This window comes from Pelophylax lessonae (genome assembly GCF_965119305.1).
Source record: "Pelophylax lessonae genome assembly, chromosome: 5".
Lineage (NCBI taxonomy): Eukaryota > Metazoa > Chordata > Amphibia > Anura > Ranidae > Pelophylax > Pelophylax lessonae.
Window position 1 is genome coordinate 273,143,460 of NC_138772.1, and position 27,507 is coordinate 273,170,966.

The 27,507-nt window shown below is 39.9% G+C and overlaps 1 protein-coding gene across 1 annotated transcript in view; it reads right to left on the reverse strand.

The window, feature by feature from the left end:
- Positions 1–27,507, reverse strand: part of MOCOS (molybdenum cofactor sulfurase) — a gene marked incomplete at its 5' end in the record, with an annotated part of 544,533 nt that overhangs the window by 34,588 nt on the left and 482,438 nt on the right. The window contains 4 exons of the mRNA XM_082258939.1: positions 6,253–6,391; positions 8,850–8,955; positions 16,364–16,485; positions 17,115–17,196. Of these exons, the coding sequence (XP_082115065.1) occupies positions 6,253–6,391; positions 8,850–8,955; positions 16,364–16,485; positions 17,115–17,196 (449 nt within the window). The remainder of the gene's footprint in view (positions 1–6,252; positions 6,392–8,849; positions 8,956–16,363; positions 16,486–17,114; positions 17,197–27,507) is intronic.

The following is a 27,507-nucleotide window of genomic DNA, read 5'->3' on the forward strand; positions in this document are numbered from 1 at the left end:
GTACCTGTATGCAGACAGTCTGTTTCCAAGGTTGTACACATATATGCATGACTGAGTGTATACATGTACCAGAGTAAACCCACATACATTCATTCAATAATATATGGGGCTATATGCAGCAGCTCTGTCTTACAGGCCGGGGAATTCACCCATAATTTACATTGTAAGTCAAATAGCACCTGTATGCATAAACTCTAAGTTGTCAGTTATACTTTAAGGGAGGCATTTAAACTGTTTTTTTTTTGGCTGCATGCAGCCCTCTCACTCCTTTGGGACTCTCCTTCAGTTTAGGAATTTATACTAATTTAGGCCCCAGTTCATTGTTACTGAGTGGTTACAGAGGTTATCGGGGGGGCCATATCGGTCCTGTGTTCCTGGTACAATACTATGTAGGTCAAAACTAATATGTCAAAACTAAAAATGATTAATTAATATATCCCTTTATGGATCACTGCCTTGCCGTGGCGAAACTGCTTGCGTAATTCAGTGAATCTATGAATTATGCCATGTAAGCCCAGCCAGGACGGACAGGTCACAATGGAGAATTCTGACAAAATGTGATTCACTGGAGAAGGAAATGACAACCCACTCCAGTATCCTTGCCAAGAAAACCTCATGAACAGAAAGAAAAGGGTAACAGATATGAGACTGGAAGATAAGTCCCTCAGACTGGAAGGTGTCCAATGTGCTACTGGGGAAGAGCAGAGGGCAATTTTAAGCAGCTCCAGGACTAATGAAGTGGCTGGGCCAAAGCCGCAAGAACTCTCAGCTGTGGATAGTAAGAGTGAAAGGAAAGACTGAAGCTGTAAAGAAGAATACTGCATAGGAACCTGGAATGTAAGATCAATGAATCAGTGTAAGCTGGATGTGGTCAAACAGGAGACGGCAAGATTGAACATTGATATCTTGGGAATTGGTACATGGAACATAGGGTTCTTCTGTTTAGGAGATCAATCCTCAATGGTAAAGAGATTGTGTCATCCAAGGGTGTATAGGGGGTGCTACACTGATATCTTAGGAATTTGTGAACTAAAATGGACTGGAATGCAAATTCAACTCAGATGACTACTCTATCTACTACTGTGGTCAATAATCTCTCAGAAGAAATGGTGTAGCACTCATAGAACAAAAAAAAAAGTGAGAAAAGCAGTACTGGGGTACAATCCCAAAAAATGACAGGATGATCCCAGTTTGTATCCAAGGCAAATCACTCAACATCACAATAATCCAAGTTTATGCACCAGATAAAAAGACAAGGCGCCTGTAAGTGCAGTAGGCTCTGAGTATTTATTAGGTTAAAAGTATAAAAGCACTCACATTTGGTAAATGTGACATGGGCATAGCAAAGATCTGTCTGGAGTCTTCCTATCTGCTGTGCTGAGTGTTTGCAATGAGGACATCCGGTGATCCGCTTCCTGTAGATGCGTCCTTTCGTCTGTGTCTCAGCCTGGTCAGCCAGATGCCGACCAGGCTGAGACACAGACGAAAGGACGCATCTACAGGAAGCGGATCACCGGATGTCCTCATTGCAAACACTCAGCACAGCGGATAGGAAGACTTCAGACAGATATTTGCTATGCCCATGTCACATTTACCAAATGTGAGTGCTTTTATACTTTTAACCTAATAAATACTCAGAGCCTACTGCACTTACAGGCGCCTTGTCTTTTTATCTTTATCACTTTCAGAGCAGCTTCTCCTCTCCAGTGTTGCCGAAGTGCAGTGTCTCACCTAAAGCCTGCTGTATTCCACGGAAGCGCCCATACAACAAACCCTTTTTTTCCAGGTTTATGCACCAACCTCTGATGCTAAAAAAGCTGTTTTTGACCGCTTTTATGAAGATCTACAACACCTTTTAGAAATAACTCCAAAAAAAGATATCTTTCTCACAATGGTATATTGTAATGCTAAAGTAGGAAGTCAAACCATATCCTGTATAACAGGTAAATATGGCCTTGGAATACAAAATGAAGCAGGACAAAGGCTAATAGAGTTTTTTCATGCAAACACATTGGTAATAAACACTCATTTCCAACAACCAAAGAGGCGACTCTACACATGAAATCAGATCGATTATATTCTCTGCAGCCAAAGATGGAGAAGCTCCATATAGTCAGTCAAAACAAACTTGGAACTGACTATGGCTCTGACCATAAGCTTCTTATGGCAAAATTCAGGATTAAATTGAAGAAAGTGGTAAACACCACTAGACATTGCCTAGACAAGATAGGATAAATCAGATCCCTTGTGACTACTCTGTAGAGGTGACAAACAGATTTAAGGGATAAGATCTGATAGATAAAGTGCCTGAGGAACTATGGAAGGAAGTATGTAACATCGTACAAGACGCAGCAATGAAAATGATCCCAAAGAAGAAGAAATGCAAGAAAGCAAAGTGGCTGATGAGACCATACAAATAGCTGAACAAAGGAGGAAGGCAAAAGGCAATGGAGAAAAGGGAAAATATACCGAACTGAATACAGACTTCGAGAGGTAAGCAAGCAGAGACAAAAATACCTTCTTAACCGGTTGCCGACCGCCGCACGACTATATACTGCGGCGGTCAGCCCCGGCCAGGCAGAGTGACGTATGGATACTATGTAGGACCGTTGATCTTTGTTTTTACACCAATAGCAATGTCCCTATACAGTTAGAAGCAGGCCCCTAGGACACACTTAACCCCTCCCTGTCCAATAAAGTTAACCCCTTCCCTCCCAGTGTCATTTTTGCAGTAACAGTGCATATGTATAGCACTGATTACTGCAGTAATGTCACTGGTAACCCCAAAAATGTCAGTCAAGGGTCTGATCTGTCCGCCACAATGTCGCAGTACCGAAAAAAAAATCGCAAATCGCCGCCATTACGCGTTAAAAAAAACCCACCAAAAATGACAAAAATCTTTCCCTTTGTTAGTAAACGCGATAACTTTTGCGCAAACCAATCAAAATACGCTTTTTGTGATTTTTTTTACCAAACATATGTAGCATAAAACAAATTGCCCGAAAATTTTTTAAAAAATTTTGATTTTTACATTTTTTTTGGGGAATTTCATATAAAAAAAATGTGAAAAATATTGTTATTTTTGCAAAATTGACGCTCTTTCTTTGTTTATAGCGCATGATCAAAAAATCGCACAGGTGATCAAATACCACCAAAAGAAAGCTCTGTTTGTGGGAAAAAAAGGACGTCAAATTAGTTTAGGTACAGCGTTGCACGACCGCGCAATTGTCCGTTAAAGTCACGCAGTAAAAAAATCGCAAAAAACCCCCTGGTCTTTTAGCAGCCAAATCCTCCGGGGCTTAAGTGGTTAAACAATCAATGCCAAGAATTAGAGGAAAGCAACAGAATGGGAATGACTAGAGAGCTTTTTAAGAAAATTGGAGATATCAAGGGAAGGTTTTGTGCAAAGATGGGCATGATAATAGACAAAAATGGCAGGGACCTGACAGAAGCAGAAGAGATAAGGGAGAGATGGCAAGGATATACAGAAGAACTATACAAGAAAGATCTGAATGTCCCATATAACCATGATAATGCAATCATTGGCCTTGAACCAGATATCCTGGAGAGTGAAGTCAAGTGGGCTCTAGAAAGCATTGCTAATAACAAAGTTAGCGGATGGTATCCCAGCTGAGTTATTTAAATTCCTAAAAGACGATGCTGTTAAAGTGCTTTACTCAATATGCCAAAACACTCAACAATGGCCAAAGGACTGGAAGAGGTCAGTTTACTTTCAAATACAAAGAAGGGCAGCGCCAAAGAATGTTCAAATTACCGTGCAATTGAACTCATCTCACACGCTAGCAAGGTTATGCTGAAAATTCTGAAAGCTAGGCTTTAGCAGCATGTGAAATGAGAGCTAGCACAAGTACATGCTGGCTTTTGTAGAGGCAGAGGAACTAGAGATCAAATTGCCAACATTCACTGGATCATGGCGAAAATCAAGGGAGTTCCAGAAGAACGTCTACTACTGCTTTATTGACTACAGTAAAGCCTTCAATTGTGTGGATCACAACAAGCTATGGAAAATACTGAAAGAAATGGGAATACCAGACCACCTCACTTGTCTTCTGCAAAACCTGTATGCAAGTCAAGAAGCAGCAGTTAGAACAGGACATGGAACAACTGACTGGTTCAAAATTGAGAAAGGAGTGCAGCAAGGATGTATATTGTCACCCTACTTATTTAGCATATGCAAAGTACATCAAGCAAAATGCCAGGATCAACGAATCACAAGCCGGAATTAAGATCGCAGGAGAAATATCAACAACCTGAGATACGCAGATGATACCACACTAATTGCAGGAAATGAAGGAGAACTAAAGAGTCACTTAATTAAGATGAAAGAGAAGAGCGCAAAATCTGGCCTTCAGTGTGATTCAGTGCGATTGATAGTTTTTCTCCGTGGCATCTATGTGTATGCACATATGGTGTGCTTATAACACTATTTGCATCCACAGGTCACCAGGGTTTTTTTTTTAGACAGATAGAAAATCTTCTGTATGTGTTTCCACTTTGTGTATTTATCATTTGTTGCAAATTACATTTTTGTCTGTGGCAGCTTAATTAGGCACCAAATATTTTCAGCTGTATTGTGGCTGTTTAAGAGTTAATTTCACAAGTGCTTCTAGGTTATGACTAAGCGAAGCAATTCATCAAATTTTTTGATATTTAATGGTTTTTATGGAATAAATATTTTCATTCTTTGCATTCTGGAGTGCGGCCACCTTCTCTTTTCTTTGGATCACATGGTCAGACCACAGACCACCAGCACACAATCATCAAAGAGAAGATTACATTCACCTGGATCGGTGTTGCCCTTTCTTTTCCCTGCAGACTGAAACTACTGGCCAAACTGGTCAATGTAACTTACCATCAAAAGTTTCTACATAAAACCATGGTACTATTTATCGTTTTGGTAGGGGTTGAATTTGTTTGTTTGGTTATTAATTGAAAACTGATTGAAAGTGGTTCAAATTGTCTGAAAATCGTTGCGTCTTTGGACAGCACAATTACAAATTGGTTGCTCCCACTGCAGTTCAAGCAGAGTCAAAGTTTCATGTTAGGAAACAATAATAATTCAAATTTTCAAGCCCATCATAAAGCATTTAGGTAGAGGAAATATCAGGGACATGTTGTGCATAGCTGCCATCAGAAACCCAACTCTCTGCCCTCTCTGTCCATTATTCCTTGACCCCCTACACCTATCGCTAAGAAAAGTTGCTCACTCCCTTCTTCCACAACACATCAAATTCTGTAAATGGGTGGTGAAGCAGTTGAATGACAGGATTCCACGGCTCATTTAGAGAACATGATACATTGTGGGAACGGGAATTGGGTTATTTTGGGAAATTATGAGTACTTATTACTTGATACTTTTTAGAGGTGAATTATATTGCACCTTATTTTTAGAATCTCCAGCATTAGAGAAAATGATGAATATTTAACTACTGCACTGTTTTCTAGTAAACAACATTTTTGAGAGATGTAAGTTAGTCTCCTTTCTAACATATTTCATTGAATTGCCATTTGCAGTGAGAATGCTCTCAGCACAGAAAGCTTTGCTGCCTGGAATGCATTAAAGCTCAGGCTCTTTGCCACCTCACATATGCTTTATGTGGACATCGCACAGTAAACAACCCAGCATATATGCTGGACATATATGACTCATTTTTTTCATTCAACCAGCTAGCTGAACTAAAGAAAATTAACCGATCCCCCCCATCCACATATTTTATGTGGATGTAGGGTATAACTCCCACTGTGGTAAACTATTCTGACAGAGGGAAGCCTTCAGAATACACTGATCACTGTTTCTGGCTATAGCAGATGGCACTAATCTTTCTGGAAAAACCCGACAGGCTGGTTTTACAACCAGCCAGCCCATACATGGATTGAAGTTCAAAATTTTGATTCATATATGGCCAGCTTTAGGTACAAATTGTTACATTGACATTGCCATACAGTTCCAGGGACATAATACAGTTGTTCTGAAACAATTATAACTACCAAATGATAGATTATCATGAAGAATTAGATGACCAGCTAAACAATTGTCCTAATCCACAGGTGCTCAACCTGTGGCCCTCCAGCTGTTGCGGAACTACAAGTCCCATCATGCCTTTGCCTATGGGTGTTATGCTTGTAACTTTCAGCCTTCCAATACCTTATGGGATTTGTAGTCCTGCAACAGCTGGAGGGCCACAGGTTGAGCAATCATGTCCTAGTCATTAAAGGAATGCAGAAACGTACCTGGAAATGTAAACTTCCAATGAAAACCTCTGCCCATGCCTCCTCCTGAAACGGTATATTGCTGTCCATTACCAAGTTGGCTCGAAATCGTTGGGTCATTTGATCCATATTCATTTCTTTTGTGTGGTCTGTCTGATCACTAAGACAAAGACAAAGATATGCCACACTGACTGCATGTAAAGAACATATAGACACAAGAGGTATGCCACCAATTAAGATCAAAAGTTTCATAGCAGGTAGGTAGCTACCTTGTGGTTTAAGGAAATAAATTCCAGACAATGCTGATACAACAGAACTAAATGTTTTTAAATCATTAGATATTAGATCTCTCTTCACTTTTAGTTCCTTGTTACTGAGATACAAAGTGAAAGAAAGTCTCCCTAGAAGGGACAGCAACAAAACTTGTGTAAGCCTCTTTCAAGTTTTTACGTTTGCTTTCCCTGTTGTAAATTTTTCCACACTTTCCATCCAAGCAATCCATGTGGGAGAGTGTTATTGGGTAAAAAGTGTGAAATACAGAGAACAATTTAAAACTGAGGAAGGTTCTAACCAGAAAAAAAAGTTTGGCTGTAAATAGGTTTTTGATACCTGTGAGGTAAAGCTGACATCTGGGCACAGGAACTTTCACTTAGAGTGGATTTATAGAATTTATGGATAATGAGGAATATATATATATATATATATATATATATATATATATATCACCAAATGCCTTGAAATACCAATTGTTACCTTGTAAAATTAGCAGTGACATCTTCACTGTGCTGTATGAAGCTTGTTCAGAGTGCAGAACAATGGGAGATGGGGGGGGGGGGGGGGCAGGTCCACCCACTATAGGCTGCTTACAGCTAACTACAGAAGGGGATGGATACAATACTAGTTATCCTGCATAAGGAGAGAGAGCAGCAGTGACTGGTCTGTATTACAGCAAGCATTACATTAGGCAGCAGCCTGCAGGTCATGTACACAGCATTGTAGTTACCTAATGAGTTCTGTATTCCCCCAAAAAATACTAAACTGCAGCTCTTTAAAAACATCCTACTAATTTCCCAAACAAAATAGGAGTGCTTAAGCATCAAGGCTCTGTTCACACCGTGCAGGTACAATGGATTGTGCACTCATTTCTGCATTTCTCCAATAGGGCAGTCCATTTTTAGTTTTGTTGATTATCCTTTGTGCAAAAAGTCCCTTTTTGCAATATTATGCTGCACTGAAAAGCCTGGTAGGGCCCAGCTTCCCTCATCTTTTTTTATAGTAGTTAGCCTATTAGCCATAATAATGCCCATAATTTAACAACAAGATTTACCCTGTATAGACTTCAATAGAATTTGCTTCTAAGTTTCGTCTAAAAGAATTTTCAACAAGATTTCTTGAACCCTTGGGGAATCCAGGCAAACCCAACACAATTTACCTATAAGTAATTTAAAAATATAGTAATGTTAAGTAATTTGCAAAATAAATAGTAAATGGGGGGGTTAAAAAGAAGGCTTATCTACATCTAGCTGCTGATCCCTTGGTAAAATTGGCAATGTAAATTCTGCACTCTAGAACGCAATTTAATTTTCCCACCGCAAATTAGAAAAATTAAAGTGAACATCTGAGCCTATCGTTAATCCCTTTTTTTCTTTCTTCGTTAACAGAACCGTGTTCCCAGAATGCTGCATATTTTCAGAATTAATAGTATAGAATAATTTCTGGAAAATGAATACACAATAACTTTATTGGTTTACATAAGAACTATTTTCCTCTTACACAGCCATTAATCCATTTTAAACTTACTCCTTGTGAAAGTACTTGGTGATTGACCTTTTGTAAGCTGTGAATGAAGGGACTACACTTCCACCTGCTTGCCCAGTAAATAAAAAACAAAATCCTAACCTACAAAGCCACATCGCCAACCTCATTTCAAATGATCACACAAACCTACACCTGAACTCCTCTCTAGACAGCCCCCTAGCCCCCTTGATTTCTCTAGAGCCTCTACCATCCTCTGGAACTCCTACTTCAATCTTTCTGGCTATCTACTCTTTCCGCCTTTAGGCAATACCACCTCTTTAGGGAATCCTATCATACCTCCAACTAAAAACTGTACATTTATGTTTTCAATCAGCTCATCCCTCACAGTATTACTCTTTGTATCAATTGCCCTATCATTTTGATTGATCTCTTACAAAGAGGGCCCTCCTAACCCTCTTATCTTGAATTGTATTATACCAGTACGGTCTCACTTTATTCTGTAAAGCACTGTGCTTGGATGATGATGACGATAATAATAATAATCATTTTATTGTTTTTGTCACTCCTAGATTGAGTGCTGGGTGAGCAAAGGAAAAGTAAGAAGTAGCAGCTGGGAAGGGGAACATTAAAGTAGATATGTTGCTTTGCTACGTAAGGGAAACGCACAGATTCATTTAGGTCTATCCTGTTAGGTTCTCTTTAACTGTCCACAACTGAAGCATTGCATAAACACTTATGATTCAATATATACCCCATTACCTTGTAATTCAACTCCTATGTTTTGTATATAGAGAGCAATGACACCTGATTTTTTAGTTCAAATCAGTAAAATTATTTATTTTAACTTTAGACCATCTTACCTTAATGGGATTTGCTGACTTAGATGAAAAATACTTGCGGTGTTAACAAGAAGGTATTGGGCTTCATTGACTAAAGATAGTGAGGGCAATGTTGCATCCAACAGACCTAAAGAAATAAAGTACTATTTTTAATATTTTACAGAAATTGCACTAGTAGTAGGGTTAACTTAAAGCTGTACAAGTTCTAAACAGAATAATATTTATTGTGACTTTTTTATATTTTTGTTAATTTCAGGAACAGATCAGTCACTTCTTCCTATTTTCTGTATTTATAATTTTATTTTTTCACTGCGAAGCTTTAACAGTCACAATGGCCTTCTACCAAGACTGTATTTCTAAAAAATAAAGATTTTTTCTTTAGATGAACAAATGATTATTGGCTTAATTAAACAGCATTATACTCCCTGCCAGTTAATAAATGTTCATGTCTTTATGTATGGAATGAATCAATGGAGAAATCTAAGATCCCTCTGCTCTAAACATACAGATGCACCATGTACAAATTATTCATGCTAGATCAATGCCTAAAGTGTTTGTAAACCTAAAAAAAAAAAAAAATGTTCCTGCCTGTCTTTTTAAGCCTTAAAAACTCTATGGTATTCTTTGCTTAATGTTATGATGTTTTACAATACCTGGTTGATCCTGCCTGTTCCTGTATTCCTGTCTGTAACCTGACCATGCTAATCATGGCTTCTGATCCATGATAGCTTGGTCTGTTTACATCTTTCCATTATCTGGCTCACTGTGCAGCATGTCTGTATCTCCCTCTCTCCCCTTTCCCTCCTTGATAGTGGAGACTTTCCAACTACTTTCAATCAATTTTTCTCACAGTATTACTCCTTAAAATTTGGACTTCAGATTACTGTACCATATTTTAATGACTGTATAACATATCCAGATTTTTATATTCTCTTTATAGTGCCTATCTGCTTTTTTTAAGGTAAACTTATATTAATCTCATGTCTGTGGTTTCTCCTTAATTTTTCTGCCTGATCAATGTTGGGGAAAATGCAAACATGTTTAATTTGCTATTATTTTGAGATATTGATTTTAAGAAAAGCTGGCGGGGCCTATTTCTCTTCATTCCTAACCCCTCTCCATTGAGAAAAAAACTTGCAAGGTTAGCAGAGTCAATATTACAGTCATATAGAGTATCTGCACTGCTCATGAGTCAGCTCCCCTGAGAGAAATTGGATTGTGTGACTGCAGCATTGACAGCGCTTTTGAATATGAGGGGAGCTCTTAGCCCCCTTGACAAACAGCTGTTGAGATAAAACTTCAGACATATAAAGAATGCATGGTTTTAAACCAATGCTCAGACTGGTAAATTTAAAGAGATAGGAACAGTAAGCCACAAACATGTCCTCCACTAATAGGAGCTAGAGGGCCTTCTAAATTCAGTGAACAAATACTGTGTATACTTTTACTATTACTGTAATGATGACTTTGAAGCGATTTTTGAATACAACTTTTCATTTGTTAATGCTTGTTAGAACATACTGCTTCCCGCCCAGCCTATAGACAAATGACGGTTGGATGGATGGAGCTCTCCTGTGGGTGAACATCATATGATCCACTAGACACAGAGGATGAAAGATCAGTGTACCAGGGCACTGCTGATACCATGTGATCACATAACAAGTGTACACAATGGATGGCTTCCATTCATTGTGTACTATTGTGATGATCTCTGTGATTGGTCACAGTGATGTCACAGTGATCACATGGTATAGACACGGCCAGTCACAGCCCACCTGTACCATGTGATAAGCTTTGGCCAATCACAGCTAATCACAGTGGATTTTATTCAGAAAAAAATGATTGTTTATAACACTGATATTCACTGTTATATGCAATCACATGGTGTGAAAAAAAATCCGGATTACCTCCCCAGAGTAGTACAGTGTTACTGTGGTTCTAATCACAGTATGTAATAAAAAGAAAAAAAAATGAACTGCCTCACCAGTTATATGATAACGTTGTACTGCACTGGTGAGGGTATATAAAAAAATGTTTAAATGTCTTAATTACAAAAAAAAAATAGAACTAAAAAAAACTAGCCTTGCCTCTTTTACTAAATACCTTGGACTGTCTACTTTCCAAAAAGGAGTCACTTGGGGGTATTTGTACTGCCCTGGCATTTTCGGGCCTCAAGAAATTAGAGCTGTCATTACATCAGGATTGTTCAGTTTATACATATATACCATAGTTTGTGGACTCTATAAATTTCTCACAAACTAAATAATATACACTGATTTGGGTTATTTTCACCAAAGAAAGTTTTTTTTAAAATTTTCTGCCTTTTTTTTTGTTTTGTTTTCAGCAAAAAATAAAAAAAACAGGGGTGAATTGCATGACCACAAAATTGCCATTTATATTGTGACAGCGCTCAAAGCTGAAAATTGGCCTGGGTAGGAAGGGGGTGAAAGTTTCCTGTATTGAAGTGCTTAACCGCTTCCGGATTGCCCACCGGAGATTTACTGCGGCAGGCTGGCCCTCCTGCACGAAACGACGTAGGTCTACGTCGGTCGCGCGCCTGCAGCTAGGGGGCAAGCGCGCCACTGGCGGTGCACTCCTGTCCCCACTCGGCAGCAGGGACTCCAATGCATGGGTCTGATTGCCTCCTGGCACCCACAATCGCTCCCCGCTGAGAGAGAAGAACAGTCAGCTGTTGTAAACACAGCTGATCGACCGTTCTTCTCCCTGGAATGATCCTTCTATATAGGATCAAAGGTCTCTGTGATCATTTCACAAGCCCAACCCCCATACAGTTAGAAACACGCCCCTAGGTACACATTTAACCCCTTGATCATTCACAGTGTTAACCCCTTCCCTGCCAGAGTCATTAATACAGTAACAGTGTGTATTTTTAGCACTGATTACTGTAGTAATGTCACTGGTCCCCCCAAAAGTGTCAAAAATGTCAGTTAGGGGTCCGATCTGTCGGCCGCAATGTCGCAGTCCCGCTAAAAATCGCAGATCGCCACCATTACTAGAAAAAAAAAAAAAAAAACAATAAAAATGACATAAATCTTTTCCGTAGTTAGTACACGCGATAACTTTTGTGCAAACCAATCAAAATACGCTTATTGTGATTTTTTTTTATACTAAAAATATGTAGCAGAAAAAAAATTGGCCTAAAATGTTAAAACATTTTGAGTTTTAATTTTTTTGGGAATGTTATATAGCAGAAAGTGAAAAATATTGTTTTTTTTTCTTTTAGAATTGTCGCTTTTGTTTTTGTTCATAGCGCAAAAGATAAACATTTCAGAGGTGATCAAATACCACAAAAAGAAAGCTCTATTTGTGGAAAAAAAAGGAAATCAATTTTGTTTGGGTACAGCGTCACACGACCGCGCAATTCTCAGTTAAAGTAACGCAGTGCAGAATTGCAAAATATGGCTTGGTCATTAAGGGGGAAAATCTTCTGGTCCAGAAGTGGTTAAAGGTAATTATTGTAACATTGACCTTTAATGAATTCATTTGTTTTGTCTGCATTATTTATTTATGGTTTTAGTATTTTATTATAAAATAGTGGTACACACAGTACTGTAGTTAGTGAGGCTAAAAAAATACACTAGTTCAACCAACAGGAAAAAGATATTGAAAACCCCATATGCCCAAGCCGTCACCAACAGTTGACCTAGAAGAAGGCAAAAAAACCCAATAAATCATGACCCAATTTGCTCCAGTGGGGAAAAAAAAATTCTTCCTGATCCCCTAGGGGGCAATCCTATATTCCCTGGATCAACTACCCCTGGTGTTATTACCGCTAAATATTAATATCCAGTTATATTATGTGCATTTAGGAATATACAACAATCTACTGAGTTGGCCAGAAACCGCTCTAGAGGGAGTCTATTCCACATTTTCACAGCTCTTACTGTGAAGAAGCATGTATGTGGAGGTTTAATCTCTTTTCCCCCAGACCTAAAGAGTGCCCCCTTATCCTTTTTGATGACCTGAAGTGAATAACTCTACACAAGTCCACTATATGGACCACTAATGTATTTATACATGTTGATTATATCCCCTTGTATTCTCTTTTGCAGAGAGAATAAATTCAGTTCCTCTAATCTCTCCTCATAGCTGAGCTTCTCCATGCCTCTTATCAGTTTGGTTGCCCTTCTCTGCACTTTCTCCAGTTCTCTGATATCCTTTTTTTGAACTGGTGCCCAAAACTGAACTGCATATTGCAGATGAGGTATTACTAATGATTTGTACAGAGGCAAATTGATGTATCTCTCTGCAGTCTATAATTCTTTTAATTCAAGAAGGTATTTTGCTCCCATTTAAAAACTGCAGCATGCCATTGCATGCAATCATTAAGTCTATGATCTACTAGAACACACAAATCTTTCTCTGCCATGGACTCCCCTAGCTGTTCTCCTCCTAGAATATATGATGAATAAATGTTCATAGCCCCCAAACCCCCCCCCCCCCCCCCCAGAGTGTGGTTTTCATAGATAATAGGCAGTTATTATTCTTACGCCTCCCTCCCTAATAAAACAGTTTATGGGTACAATGCTAAAAATATGGGGGATGTATGTTGCCTCTCTTTCAGCATGCCATAGCTGGACAGGCCTTAACTAGAAATAAAAGCTCTGTCCCCATAATGAGATACAAAATAATCTCCTATTTTATTCAATAATTAACCACTATCATTAGGCAGAGGGGGTGGACACAGACACAATTTCAGGATGTATGTAAAAAAAAAACTGTTTTTCAGCAGTTCTACTACCAGGAAAAGAGGTAAAAGCATAAACAAACTAAGTTTAGTCATTTAAACAGATTATAATTTTTACACAATATCCTGCATTTCCATTTGAAGTTCTTCTTTAACATTATAGATTACAGTACATCTCCAGGAGTTACATATTCATCTTTAGGGCCAATTCACATCAGAAATGGTGTGTTTACTATGCATTCTTTTTTTTACATTTGCAGTGCCTTTTTCCTAAGCTTGCATCTCATTTAGGGTCACTTCCATCTTTTTTCTTCTTTGGGCTTGTTTGTGCCTTGCAATGCATTTTCATGCATTTCTGTGCATTTGCAGTGTAGAACAATTAGGGCAGCTATCAGAAATGTACACAGCTTTAGGCTTGGACCCCTCCCCCCATGCTTGACCACTAACATTCCCTAGGGCCTGCTCACTGGCCGTCCTACCGAATCCGCTCACTGACCATTTCACCGAGTCCCATACCATGTCCTCCTCCTCTTTCCCATATCCACTTCCTCCTCCGCCTTCAGTCCCATCTCCCCATCTCATGTCCTGATGTTACAATGACATCTCCATCCCATGTTCTCCTCCTCCATCCAATGTCCTCCTCCTCCATCCCATGTTCTCTTCCTCCACCAGTCCTATCTACTTTACCCCATGTCCTCCTCCTTCCCATGTCCTCTTCCTTCTCTTCCTTCAGTCCCATCTTCCCATCCCATGTCCTCTCCTTACAATCCAATCACCCTTATCCCATGTCGTCCTCTTACAATCTCATCTCCCCATTCTATGTCCGTCTCCTCCTCCATCCCATGTCCGTCTCCTACTCCGTTCCATGCCCCCTTCATCCATCCTATGCCCCCTCCTCCTTCATCCCATGTCCTTTTCCTCCATCCCATGTCCTCCTCCCCCCTCCGTCTCATGTCCCCCCTCCTCCTCCATCCCATGTCCCCCTCCTACTCCATCCCATGTCTTCCTCCTCCATCCTATGTCCCCCTTCTCCTCCATCCCATGTTAGTAGGGCAGTGAACGGTGTCGGTAGTTTTTTTATCAATATTTTTTAGGGCCCTGGCAGCAGAAAGAAGTGATAAATCAGCAGAAAGTTATAGCAGCAAAAGCTGATATCCAGGGTGACAGAACTGCATGGAAAATTGGTAAAATGCAGCAATCTATAAGAGCCACAGTCCCTCCAATAGGCATGAGGCAATCACAGTAATGTCATCCAGACTTGATATTAGAGATTCTGTATCCTTGATTAAATATTTGGGCAGCACTCTATAGTGATAAAAAGACTGGATCAGGCTCACATAGATTACAATCATAGAGGCAAGCATAGTGAAGGGAGATTAGACTGGGGCATGAAGATCATAGACACAAAGCAATGGCTGGACAGATTCTTTAATTAGCAGACACACATTAAAAGTGATTTGGGGAGATACATAATTTTGTATCAAAGTACTGTAATCCAGCCACTACCTATAACAAATTTACACTTATTACCCTTATTACATGTGCCTAAACACAGCCACTTACCATCATCTGCAGGGGGGAGGAGGAGCCATGATATTGATTAAGAAAAGGGGTAGAGCAGAGCCCTGTCATTACATGTCAATGACTAGAGGGGCATGTTAGGGAGAGTTCTTCCTGCCAATCACCTCTGATCACTCCCCAGCACTCTGCTCCCCATCTCCTCCACCAGCTGCTGGGATGAGCCCTGTGGCATGTGAGAAACTGATCTCTCTCTGAATCCATCTTCTCTCCTTGCTGCTCCCCGGTGCCAGATCTCCTCAATGTCTTCAGCTCTACCACTTGTTGATGTGAAGGAGATCGGGTGCTGGGGGAGTAGATCGGATAAGACGTGCAGATGCCCCCCCTAGTTTCAATGCTGGTCCCGGGCACCAGGAGCTATTTCATGGCCGTGGGACCCTCTATCCTTTGAGCTGCTCCACCACACTCCCTGGTTGCTAGGGAAACAGCAAGCTCCTCACAGGTGCCGTCGATTAGACGTCTTGGTATGCACTCCTGCTGCAATTGGTCGAGGGGGAGGTGGCCAGAAAAGAGTAGCTACCAAGGCTGCCAATCATCCAGCCTTTAGGCACCAGATAGAAATACCTCCAGGGCCCAGCCTGCTCGGGATGTTCAGGACCCTTGGGATGCCTGGGCCCCTTACATGTGTGTGGGTTGTCCCCCCCTGATGGCGTCCCTGAGAACAATGCAGCAGGCTGTACTTTTTTCACTGCACTGCAATAATGTGATCTATGCCCACAGGATAATTTGGATTTTGGTCTATCTATGCAGTTGGAGTGCAGTCAAAAATGTACTGCATCTGGTGTGAATGGACCCTAAGCTTAGAGATCTGATTTTTGTTACCACAGTTGGAGCAATGAACTCTTTAGGCTTGATTTAAAGAAAAAAAAATGGCGAGGTGAAGTTTTCATTGTAAGCATCCAATATTGTCCAGTAAACTCAATATTTTTGTTTAAACACAACTGGACGTTTGAAGTGAACAGCATTCACTAACATTATAGTTTAGTAAATCAGGCCCTTAGGTTCTGCCCTCATGAAGACTATAATTTATCTGTAATTGTACCTAACCAACAGTTTTAACCAGGTATAAATGCTATTTTGGGATTGAATAATAAACAAAATATTGAACACTGATATCAATTTGTCATTTTAAATGAATGCACGCAAACCTTGAACGTGTTGCTATTTGTGAAAGCTGCGGCATAGTACTCATAACTTTTTTCTTTTCATTCTAATATTTTTATCTATGAAACATAAGACATTGACATACCTTTCTTTTTTGCACCTGCCATGCGACTAAAGACCAATGACTGTCTTATCAAACGACATTTGCGTCCAAGAACACTAGACAGCCAGTTTGCAGATTCATCCCCGCAGTCATATGTATGAACTCTACAGAAATTATAAATTAGTACAGTGTATTTTCTGTCAGCAGATCTTTTAAGGTAATATTGCAGTGTTAAACTTTAAAGAACTTTCAATGTGCCGCTCTCAAATTTTTGTTTTCTTTTTTTTTTTTGTATTAAATGTGCAGGCTTGTAGATTGTTCGCTAGAGGGAGGGTACTTTAGCCACTATATCTATTCCACCTCCACCCTTTAAAACTCCTCTCTAAACTCCTATATAAGCTTTAACACATGCAAGTTTCATTAAAATAATACCTGTTGATAGTCCTTGTTCAGGCACTTCCTGGTGTGTGATTACAATTTCTCGCAATTGTACTCCTGCGTTGTCACCCATGAATTTCAGACTGAGGCTAGGTAAAGCTAACTTGGCCTTTCCTTTGTTATTTATTCTATTACTATGGTAAACAAATGGTATCATCATGTCTTAAGCAGGAGTGACAATCCCTCTAAATGTATCATTTATGATGTAGGTTTTTAGGCACAGGTCATAAGTGACAGTAACACACTAAAAGTGATGACCCTGGCTAAAAATACATTTTGTTAATTTTATGCATTTTATTTTTACCAAAGTGTTTTAATATTGGCCCATATATTTACACTTCACAAGATCACTTACCTATCTCCACAAACTTTGCTTTGGCATATTTGAACAGTCATTTTGCTTTCATCATTCAAAGGTACTTCTAGCGGTGACATATCTAAACACAGAACACATAAAATATCTAGTATATACTGTACATAAATATATAATAAAAATAAAGAAATGAATTATCTACTTTCTTTGGTTCAATATAGAAATATAAATTGCAGTCCAGTAGGTGGCGCTAAAAGCTCAATTCAAACAGTACAAATGGATGACGTTTGAAGTGGTTTAATTTGCATCCATCTGTTTGATTTGCAACAGCAGAGAATATAGATAACATCCCAGAATATACAAAGGTAGACAAGGCGTAAAGAATCAGAAAAAAAAGGAAACAAACAGAATGTTTGATCACAATGGTTCCCTAAAAATATACAGTACGATTATAAATGTTATTGGCAAACTGCTGAGCATTTTTCAAGCACTGCAAATAACATTTTACATACATACACATACATTCCCACAATTATCAAACCTTTCTGAGGGAGAGCTGCCTTAAAAAGTCTATGATCCCCTCCTGCAAATCATCAGTTTCTCCATTTACACCAACAATAACAATAAGACAAATATAAGACAAAAATTTAATTAATCATTTATTTCAGACACTACGATAAATAAGAGACAGACTTAGTGAGTTAGGTATGTGGAAATTTAAACACAGGTAAGAAAATTTTATATGTTCTTAACAATGTTAACAATTTAATTATTATTATTATACAGGATTTATATAGCGCCAACAGTTTACGCAGCGCTTTACAATATGAGGGTAGACAATACAGTTACAATACAATTCAATACAGGAGGAATTGGACAGCCCTGCTAGTTAGAGCTTACATTTGATTAATTAAATGGTAGTATATTACACAATAGCAGGTGGCAGTTCCACTTGACTTTACGGTTAGGTCTTGTAAATACTAGTTTAAAGAACTAAGTGTACAGCAAAATTATTTTAAGTATTTTCATAGCTTTTTAACCAGTTTTAGGCAAGTTTCTTGAACTGTTAAAGCACATATGTCAAATGCCAGGCCTGTGGACTGGATCCGGCCTGCCAGGCTTGTCATGTGGCCCTCGCACCCATTTTTGCAGCTGGAATGTAGTGGATGTCCATTGCGCCACCCCTGGCTCTCACCCTGTTCCCCCTCTTCGTGCTGTCACTTGTAAACACACAAGCCTTTGGTATTTACAAGGGACAGCTTTGCTCAATGGCTCCTGGCTCTACCAGATTCCTGCACACGCTCATAGCGGGGACAGAGAGAGAGAATTATCACCCTGCAAGGTGCGCTACCTACACAGGGAGGTACTAGAGCCAGGCCAGGTAGAGGAGAGAGATGCAAGGAAGCTTTGGGGGGAGCTGGGGTTGGGGTTCTGCACCCTGCATTCGGTACACAGTACATCATTGAATCTTGCACTGTGAACATAACACACTTCCGAACCCTGCACTCTGTATGTAACGCACTCCTGAACCCTGCACTCTGTACGTAACGCATTCCTGAACCCTGCACTCTGTACGTAACGCACCCCTGAATCCTGTACTCTGTACGTAACGCACTCCTGAACCCTACACTCTGTATGTAGAGGATGACTTAATCCTGCACTCTGTAAGTAACGCACTCCTGAACCCTGAACTCTGTACGTAACCAAAAAGGTTTTAAGGAAAGCTATCTTGATACAGCTACATATGCTGCCATAACTGACCTAGTTGTCTGGATGTCTCTGACTGAAAAAGTTCCTGGCATAGTATATTTTTACATAGTTACATTGGTCCAGCTTGGATCAATGTAACTATGTATATACTACACCTGGCTGATGCCCTTGGAAGTAGAAAATCACTGAAGTGGAGACTGCTACTTCAGTGATTTCCACATACCCCTGAGTCCTTAGCTGAGCAGCCATCCTGATGCATTTAAATACAGGAGGTCAACAGCTTAGCACGGGCACCATTCAGAGAATGCTTTGCAATTTCTGAATGAAGGCAAATCATTCTTTGATGGGATGAGGTGGAGAGCATAACTTCACCGCTTCAGCTCACCCAATCAGACAATGTTTTGCATTCATTCAGAAAATGCAAAACATTTCAGAAAGGTGCCTATGCCGAGTTGCTGACCTTGTGTATTTACAATGCATCAGGCTGGTCACTCAGGACCCAGGAGCAAGTGGAGATTATTGAAGTAGTAGCTTCCTGGGGCATTTGCCAGGTATGGTATTTACATAGTTACATTGGTCCAAAACTGTATCCCCTGCACAGCCATTTACTTGGAAGATCAGTGTGCTGCTGCTTCTCGTCTTCTAGCTCTCTGAGCTCCTTATGCAGCTGGGAACAGGGATTATGTTATCACATAAAAAAAAAAGGGAAAAAAAATATTTATAATGTTTTTTATATCTATATTTTGCCTTTCATTTCTATTATAAACCAAATGGGTTGTTTTACAAGGTAATGATTTAATTATACTTTAGGAGTATGTAAGTAGTTAAATGTCCATAGTCTAGATACTGTACAAGTTCATTTAAGTTCACTTACGAGTTTTATCCAGCCTTCCCATTAAGACAAGTTTTAACCTCATTCTTGATGAAAGAAACTTGAAGTTGGCTAAAAGCATTGCAAATGCTTTGTAAAAGCCTGTTGTACACACTGCTCCTCAGACTTGAATTTACAAATCAAAGCCTGTGAGAACAAATGCTTCATTTGTATAGTAACCATGGCAAAATGTGCTGTATTTCCAGGTTTATGATATTATGACAAAAAGCTTTGTCATTTTAAAGATATAAGTAATATTACATTTTTTTTTGATAATCCCTACTTTCCAAAGCCCTTGCATAGTTGCCGACATTTAAATAAAATTTTCCAGGGACACCTTTTTTTGCTGTGGGTCCAGCAAGTCATCGTAGGTAGAGAATGTTTTTGAATTAGAGGGAGGACATTCATATAAAATGAGCAATGTTCCACAGAGGCATATTGTTAGCCTACTGTGCAATTTAATTTTAAAATTGTTTATATACAGGAAAAGTTATCATACTAAGGACAAAACACAGTGGCTAAACGGCTAGTACTTCCCCCTAGCAGCACTAAGGCCGTCAGTTAAAATCCAAACCATGACATTACCTGCCTGGAGTTTGCATGTTCTCCTGTGTGCGTGGGCTTCCTCCAGGTACTTGGTTTATTGGCTCCTGTCTAAATTGGCCCTAGTATGTGTATGTATGAATGTGAGTAAGGGACCTTAGATTGTAAGTTCCTCGATGGCAGGGACAGATGTGAATGTCCAATGTATATGTAAAGCACTGGGTAAATTAACGGCGCTATATAAGTACCTGTTATAATAATAAATAAAACATAGCAAAGAAGGTGTTGTTCATTAATAAATATATTTATGCATTTGTTTAGCTAGCTACAACCTTTAATCAATAAAGTCTATTAAGGCCCCTTTCACACTTATGCGACTTGTCCTGCAACTTGGGACTACAGAGTCGCATGACAACTCGTACCCCATGATTAGAACTGTTCATATCTGTGCAACTTCAAAGTAGTCCCTTCACTACTTTGGTCCGAATTTGATGTTTTTTGAGGTCCATAGTTCTCAAGATTACACAGATATTGCTTCATGTCCAGTCAAAGTCACGTCAAAGTCGCGTGACTTTCAGGTCGCACAGATGTAAAAGGGACCTAAAAGTGCAGCAACCTAACAGTTTACTTTTGCTTATGTACAGATAAGCTGGACTAAAAGAATACAGATGGCATATTTGTATTAGGAAAATCTATTTAGATTAAAGTAAACATACAATGGCTCAGTATGGACACTTAAAATGGTATAGATAATTTAAAGCCCCCAATCTAATACCACCCAACTTGACTTACATAAAGAGGGACAGCTTGGAGAAGGGGAAATGCAATGCGTACAGTGTACCTTGGAAGAGCTTTGGCTACACAACATTAAATATTGGGAGTATTTGAATGAGTATGGTTAGTCTACACACAGCAAACACTGTGCATGTTTGTCACAGTCCATATAACAAAAATGCATTGCAGTGTGAGGCAAAACCCCCGGCTTCATCGGTCAGTAGGAAAAAAAACATCCAGTATTATTGCTCAGTGGGGAGGAACAAATACTCTAACATTAGTGGGAGGAAAAATAGCTTTAGCATTAGTGGGAGTAAAAAATGCCCTGGCATCAGCGAAAGAAATGCCCAGCATTATTGGTCGGTATGAGAAAAATGCCCAGCTTCATTGGTCAGTGAGAAAAATGCCTTCTATCATTGATCAGTAGGATGAAGAATGCCTGAGGTATTGATCAATAAAGAAAAAAATTACTGGCATTATAGGGGATGGGGGGGGGGGGGGGTCTTGCCTTACGGGGATGAAAAATGTCTCTGGTGTCAGTGGGAAGAAAAATGCTCCATAATCAGTGGGTGGAAAAAATGCCCTGGCATTGGTGGTCAAAGACATGTCTAAAATTCAGGCTCATATCAGTTCCCCTAAATGGTCAGACCGCAGATCAGCTCCCCTCAACAATCAGACCTAAGTTTAGCCCCACCTTTGATCTACTTTTCAGACCCAGGATTGTCCTCTCTTCAGACTGCAGGTCTTTAGGTTACTTTTCGGACTCCTTATAAGCCAATATACATGCATCCCATGGCGGCTCACACATTTCTGAGTGGCTGGAGCAGCTGCATATGTCATCTACAAAGATAGACCTTCTAGCCTTGCTTGTACTTGTAGTCCCACACATACAGAAGAGTTTGAGGTGGTGTTTATCCTGGTCCCTTATACTATGTCACGTATTGCAGAACGCTCACTCCCCACCACAACAACCCACACACATCTGTTTACCTTCGCCATGTTCCAACAAAGTAATTGCATGGGGCTCTGGTTATGCCCCAATACATGAATCACTCAGATAGGTAAATGCTCCACATGGGGCAGAGTGGAAAATGCCATAGTAGACTCACAAATAGCTCTGGACTATGGGCCAATGACAGCTCATAGAACATGTGGATGGGGTCTCCAGCAGGCAGGTGTGTCAGAGGTTTAAACCCTGTCACTGCAGTGAACTAAAGATGGGAAAGTTTGTTATTGGCACTGGATGCTGGAGCAAGCATTCCAGCACCCAGTGCTGGGGTATAGAGAGGGTAATGATGAGACCCCAAGTTTTGGTTCAAATCTGGGAAAAGCAGAATGATTGAGAGGTATGCAATCTGATGAAAAGTTATTCAGACTAGTTAGAAAAGTTTGCTGAAAGCTTAGGAGCCTCATCATGTTTTTATTCAGTGAAATAATGCATGGTAAGGGAACTGGAAGGAAACAAATATCATCTCTATATGTACAACTGACAAGAAAAAGGGTAATTCAACACAAAAACAAACCTGTCCCAAGTATACGAACCAGCACTACTTTATTAAAGTGTGCACAAAACGCTTTTGTTACTTCAGAGTCTTCTACTAAAACCCTCCCGAATCTGAATCAGAGGAGGTAGATTTTCAAATAGACCTCAGCTTCTTGGTTGGCTCTCTTGCAGGTGACAGACCCTCCCCCCCCCCCCCCCACCTTCCACCTTTCCCAGAAATGCATGCCTCTCCTAAAAGATGTATTAGTGGTATTACAAGATCTCTGTCTTTGCAACCTGAAAGCAGTCAAAGGCCAGTGATCATGTGCAAAGTGCAGCCCTTTCTGATTGTATGGTGTATTATGGGTTATCTCGTCTGCCTCTACTGAAAGCATTCTGTGCCCCAGTGCTCATCCCCACCACTGTCACCACACATTGCGCATGTGCATTTTTTTTTCTCTCGATGCAACACCTACTGAGGTCACATGACCCAGGCCTCAGGAACATCACAGGTTATTTCACTCCTCTTCTGTACACAGTTAGGAAAACCTACAGCAGCTTTATCTCCCCTTATCTATTTGCAGAGATGCACACTCGCATACCTCCCAACTTTTCAAGATTGGAACGAGGGACACCTATTGGCAAACGTGTGTATGTATAGGACATACGCTCTGCCATGCCCCCTTAAAGGAGAACTAAAAAAAAAAAAAAAAAAAGATTAGTTAAATCCACAAGTACTTTTCTTTGGGGGGGGGGGGGTTTGAAATTTACAAATGCAGCAATTTTCGAAATTGGATAAAAGGTTTAGCACTGGGAAACATTTTTTGAAAGATAAAAAGCCAATTTTATATACAATTATATAGATTAGACCATAATGAGGGACACATAAGGACAGAGGGACTTTGTTCCAAATCAGGCAGAGACCCTCAAAATCAGGGACAGTTGGGAGTGATGGCCCTCCATGAGCCTCACGTTGTGATCCCAGGACACAGCCTACGCAGAACATTCCATTTAAAAGTGTGACTGTCCCAGAAAACCTGGGACAGTTGGCAAATATGCCTTTGAAGTGGACCCTTACATTGTAACAGATCCTTACTCATGTATGCCTATACAAAACTGTGAAAGGAACAGTACTAATTTCTTCAATTTCTAGTTTTATGAGTGTATGGAACAACTGCCTTTTACAGCAAAATTCTTTGGAATGCCACAATGAATTCTTTTGAAATATGTACATGTCCTTGTCACCTTGTTTCTACACCAATGCTTTTAAAGGAAGGGTCATACAAGTATTGTGAAGAACTTGCAACCACAATTAACAGCAAAGAAACCCTGGCAATTATTTAAAATTTTTAAGCATAATGTTGTGTTGTAATGTATGGCAGGGACCCAGAAGTATCACACAAACTACATATTCCACTCTTATAGCTATTATAAATGGTAAGTAGCTTAGACAAAAAACTTCTTTTATGTCAGTACTATTTCCTTTGAACTTGTAACACAAGCAATTAAAGAGCTGCTGTAGAGCAGCAAATATGCTTTTATCACACAGCACCCTACCTTGTGGCAGGAAAAGGCTTAAAATATTAAATGGCCTTTTTTACAATTGCTTTATGCTTTAGAAAATGTGTGGCAATTCCCAAATGTACAAGATTTTATGAAGCATTTGGTGTTTATGGAAATCACGTACTTGCCTGTGACATACATGATGTTTATCAGCATGATTTTAAATGTTAAGCTTAAAAAAAAAAAGGCTAGACAGAGCTGAGCAACTCTCTCTCTCCTAATCCTCTTTTTATTTTTAAAATAAACCCATTACACTAAAATTCCCCATGAAAGCCTCTGAATGAGGTAAAAAAATTCTAGGGATTAAAAAGCAAAAAACAAAGCACACAAAAAAAGCAAAGCTCAGTAGCACTACATCATTTTTACCTAACTCAGTCTTTTAAGGGAAACTACTTTGCCCAAAAAAAGCAATGTAAAAAATTTCCTTCAGAAAATGTATCCTAAAGTACCTGTTAAGTACCTGTACTTACCTTCCCCATGTTCCTCCAATACCCCAATACAGCACTGGGGCCCTGGAAATACCCCAAATTTACAGGAATATGGGAACACATTCTCCATTCCTCCCCATGATTTTTAGTGCCAATTTGTGCAATGACCAGACCTGATTGTTGCCACTTGAAGCAGTAGTAAAAGTCTCCTTTACTGAAACTAAAAAAAAAAAAGTGCCCCCTGCAGGTTTAAGTCATAATGCATACTAGCACAATATAAGTGACATATCTACAAATGGAGCCATGCAGCGCTGGGCTTTCATGGCTTCCCCTGGTTTTTGGAGCTTTCATGAAAACCCCATCTTCCTTCCGGGTTCTGAATCTTCAGTCGCCTCAATCTTTGGGCTGCGGTGACGTCACTTCCACTCATGCACATGGGAGTCACTTCGCACTGGCAACCAGAGCAGGCCATGAATGTGCTCTAAACTGCATGTGTGGCTCAGACTGCATTATCCGCTGACAGGCAGGGGGAAGATTCATGACAGAAGAGACCTCTAGTGAGTTTTTTAAAAAAAGGAAGGAAGGAAGGAGGCTGCAGATACACTCAGAACCGTTTGCCAGCATGTCAGTGTATGTACTATTACCACTTATATCTTTTTTATTAAACTGTATTACGCTAGGTCGGATGTGCGCTTGTCTTCTTTTTTTTGGCTACTTTATTGTCCGCCAGCCAGTGGAATCGACTGGAGCTGCAGTGACCCAGCTGTTATACTACAGACTGTGATCCAAGAAGGAACATTCACTAACTATCCTTGGACTTCTGTGATCTGTGCACTAATGGTGAAATACATTTTCTCTCTTACTACCACTTTAAGGACATTGATAGGTTTCCTGAATCTTGTTTATGCTTTGACTGGTAAGGGACTGCAATGGTAGCAAATGTAAGCAAATTATGTGCAGGCTTTCTGTACAATAAACTTTGCCTAGTTAGAGCAAAGTAAAGGATTGAACAATATATTACATTTTCTAATCTAGTGATATACTGTATACTTAGTGCTATGGATAATATAGATAATAATACACTAATGTACACTAGTATATACACTAGTGTATAATAATAAATACACTAGTGTATTATAATACACTATCTTGTTAAATCAACATTAACCACTTTAAGACCGGAAGGATTTGCACCCTTCCTGACCAGGCCCTATTTTGCGATTCGGCACTGCGTTACTTTAACAGACAATTGTGCGGCCCTGCAACGCTGTATCCAAACAAAATTTACGTCTTTTTTCCCCCCACAAATAGAGCTTTCCTTTGTGGTATTTGATCACCTGTGCAATTTTTATTTTTGTGTTATAAACAAAAAAAGAGCGACAATTTTGGAAAAAAAAAAAATATTTTTCACATCTGCTATATAATATTCCCAAAAAAAATTCAAAAATTTTTTAACACTTTAGGTCAATTTGTCTTCTGCTACATATTTTTGGTAAAAAAAAAATAGCAATAAGCGTATTTTGACTGGTTTGCACAAAAGTTATCGCGTCTACTAACTACGGGAAATATTTATGTCATTTTTACTGTTTTTTTACTAGTAATGGCGGCGATCTGCAATTTTTTAGCAGGACTGCGACATTGCGGCGGACAGATCGGACCCCTAACTGACATTTGTGACACTTTTGGGGGTACCAGTGACATTACTACAGTAATCAGTGCTAAAAATATGCACTGCTACTGTAATAATGACACTGGCAGGGAAGGGGTTAACAGTATAGGTGATCAAGGGGTTAAATGTGACCCTAGGGGAGTGATTCTAACTGTGGGGGGGCATGACTTCTGAGATGACCACAGAGACATCTGATCCTATATAGAAGAATCACATGAGCTCTGTGATCATTTCAGGGAGAAGGACGGTCGGCTGTGTTTACAACAGCCGACCGTCCTTCTCTCTCTGCGGGGAGCGATCACGGGTGTCGTTGTCAGGCGGCAATCGGAGCCGCCTGACACACGCATCCGCATCCCCGCTGATGATCAGTGGTGGGAGCATGCCTCTGGCGGCATGTGCTCGCCCCCTAGCTCCTCCCAGGCGAGCGACGTAGACCTACGTAGTTTTTCCTGTACAAGCCAGCCTGCCGCAGTAAATATAACTTAAACATCGGGAAGTGGTTAATAAAATCATGCAATAATGCAATCATAATATAAAAAATATGTTTTAAAGACCTTTAACTACTTTTAGCTCGTAAGACATCAATGGATGTCCTCAGTTAGTGGCGGGTGTGCAGGAATAATGCCTGCACCTACAGGCATCATCCGGGTTTTACATTTTTCAGCCGACGATTCCCTAACAGGCAGAAGTGATTTGAATGGCTAGATAGCCACTTAATCACTTCTGCGGGTGGTGGAAGGGGGCTCTGCCATCCAATTGTGAAGCCTGGGAGCGATGTGGCCAGCGGCATCGGCTGCACAGAAGAGAGAGAGAGAGACGAACTGACATTGTTCCTCTCTCTCTCTCTCTGTGACCCCGGAAACCAGGAGCCACGACTATTTCGTCACTCCCTGTTGTGCCTCTTTGTTCACCTGGCCATTGGCGGCCAGGAAAGCAGCCCATAAGACCAATCTGTGTCTGATCTGCTGCAAATAAAGGCCAGAGGAGAGATTTGGGGTCTAATAGACCCAATATCTCTCCATAAAGAGGACCAGTTACGGCCCATGCTGTCACAAGGGATGTTGTTCATCCCTTGTGATAGCAATGAAGTTAATAAAAATAAATAAATAAAAGCACATGTTGCTCCCGCACACATATGTAATTGCACCACACATGTGAGGTATTGGCGCGAATGTCAGAGCAAGAGCAATTATTCTAGCACCAGACCTCCTGTGTAACTCTAAACTGGTAACCTGTAAAGGCGTTTAAAGGAGAAACGAATAGAGAATTGGTCAGATGCAATTTAAAAACGTGACATGTTAGGTGTCTATTTACTCGGCGTAACATCATCTTTCACATTTAAAAGAAAATGAAGGTAAATATTGTGTTTTTTTTTTATTTATTTTTTAATTCAT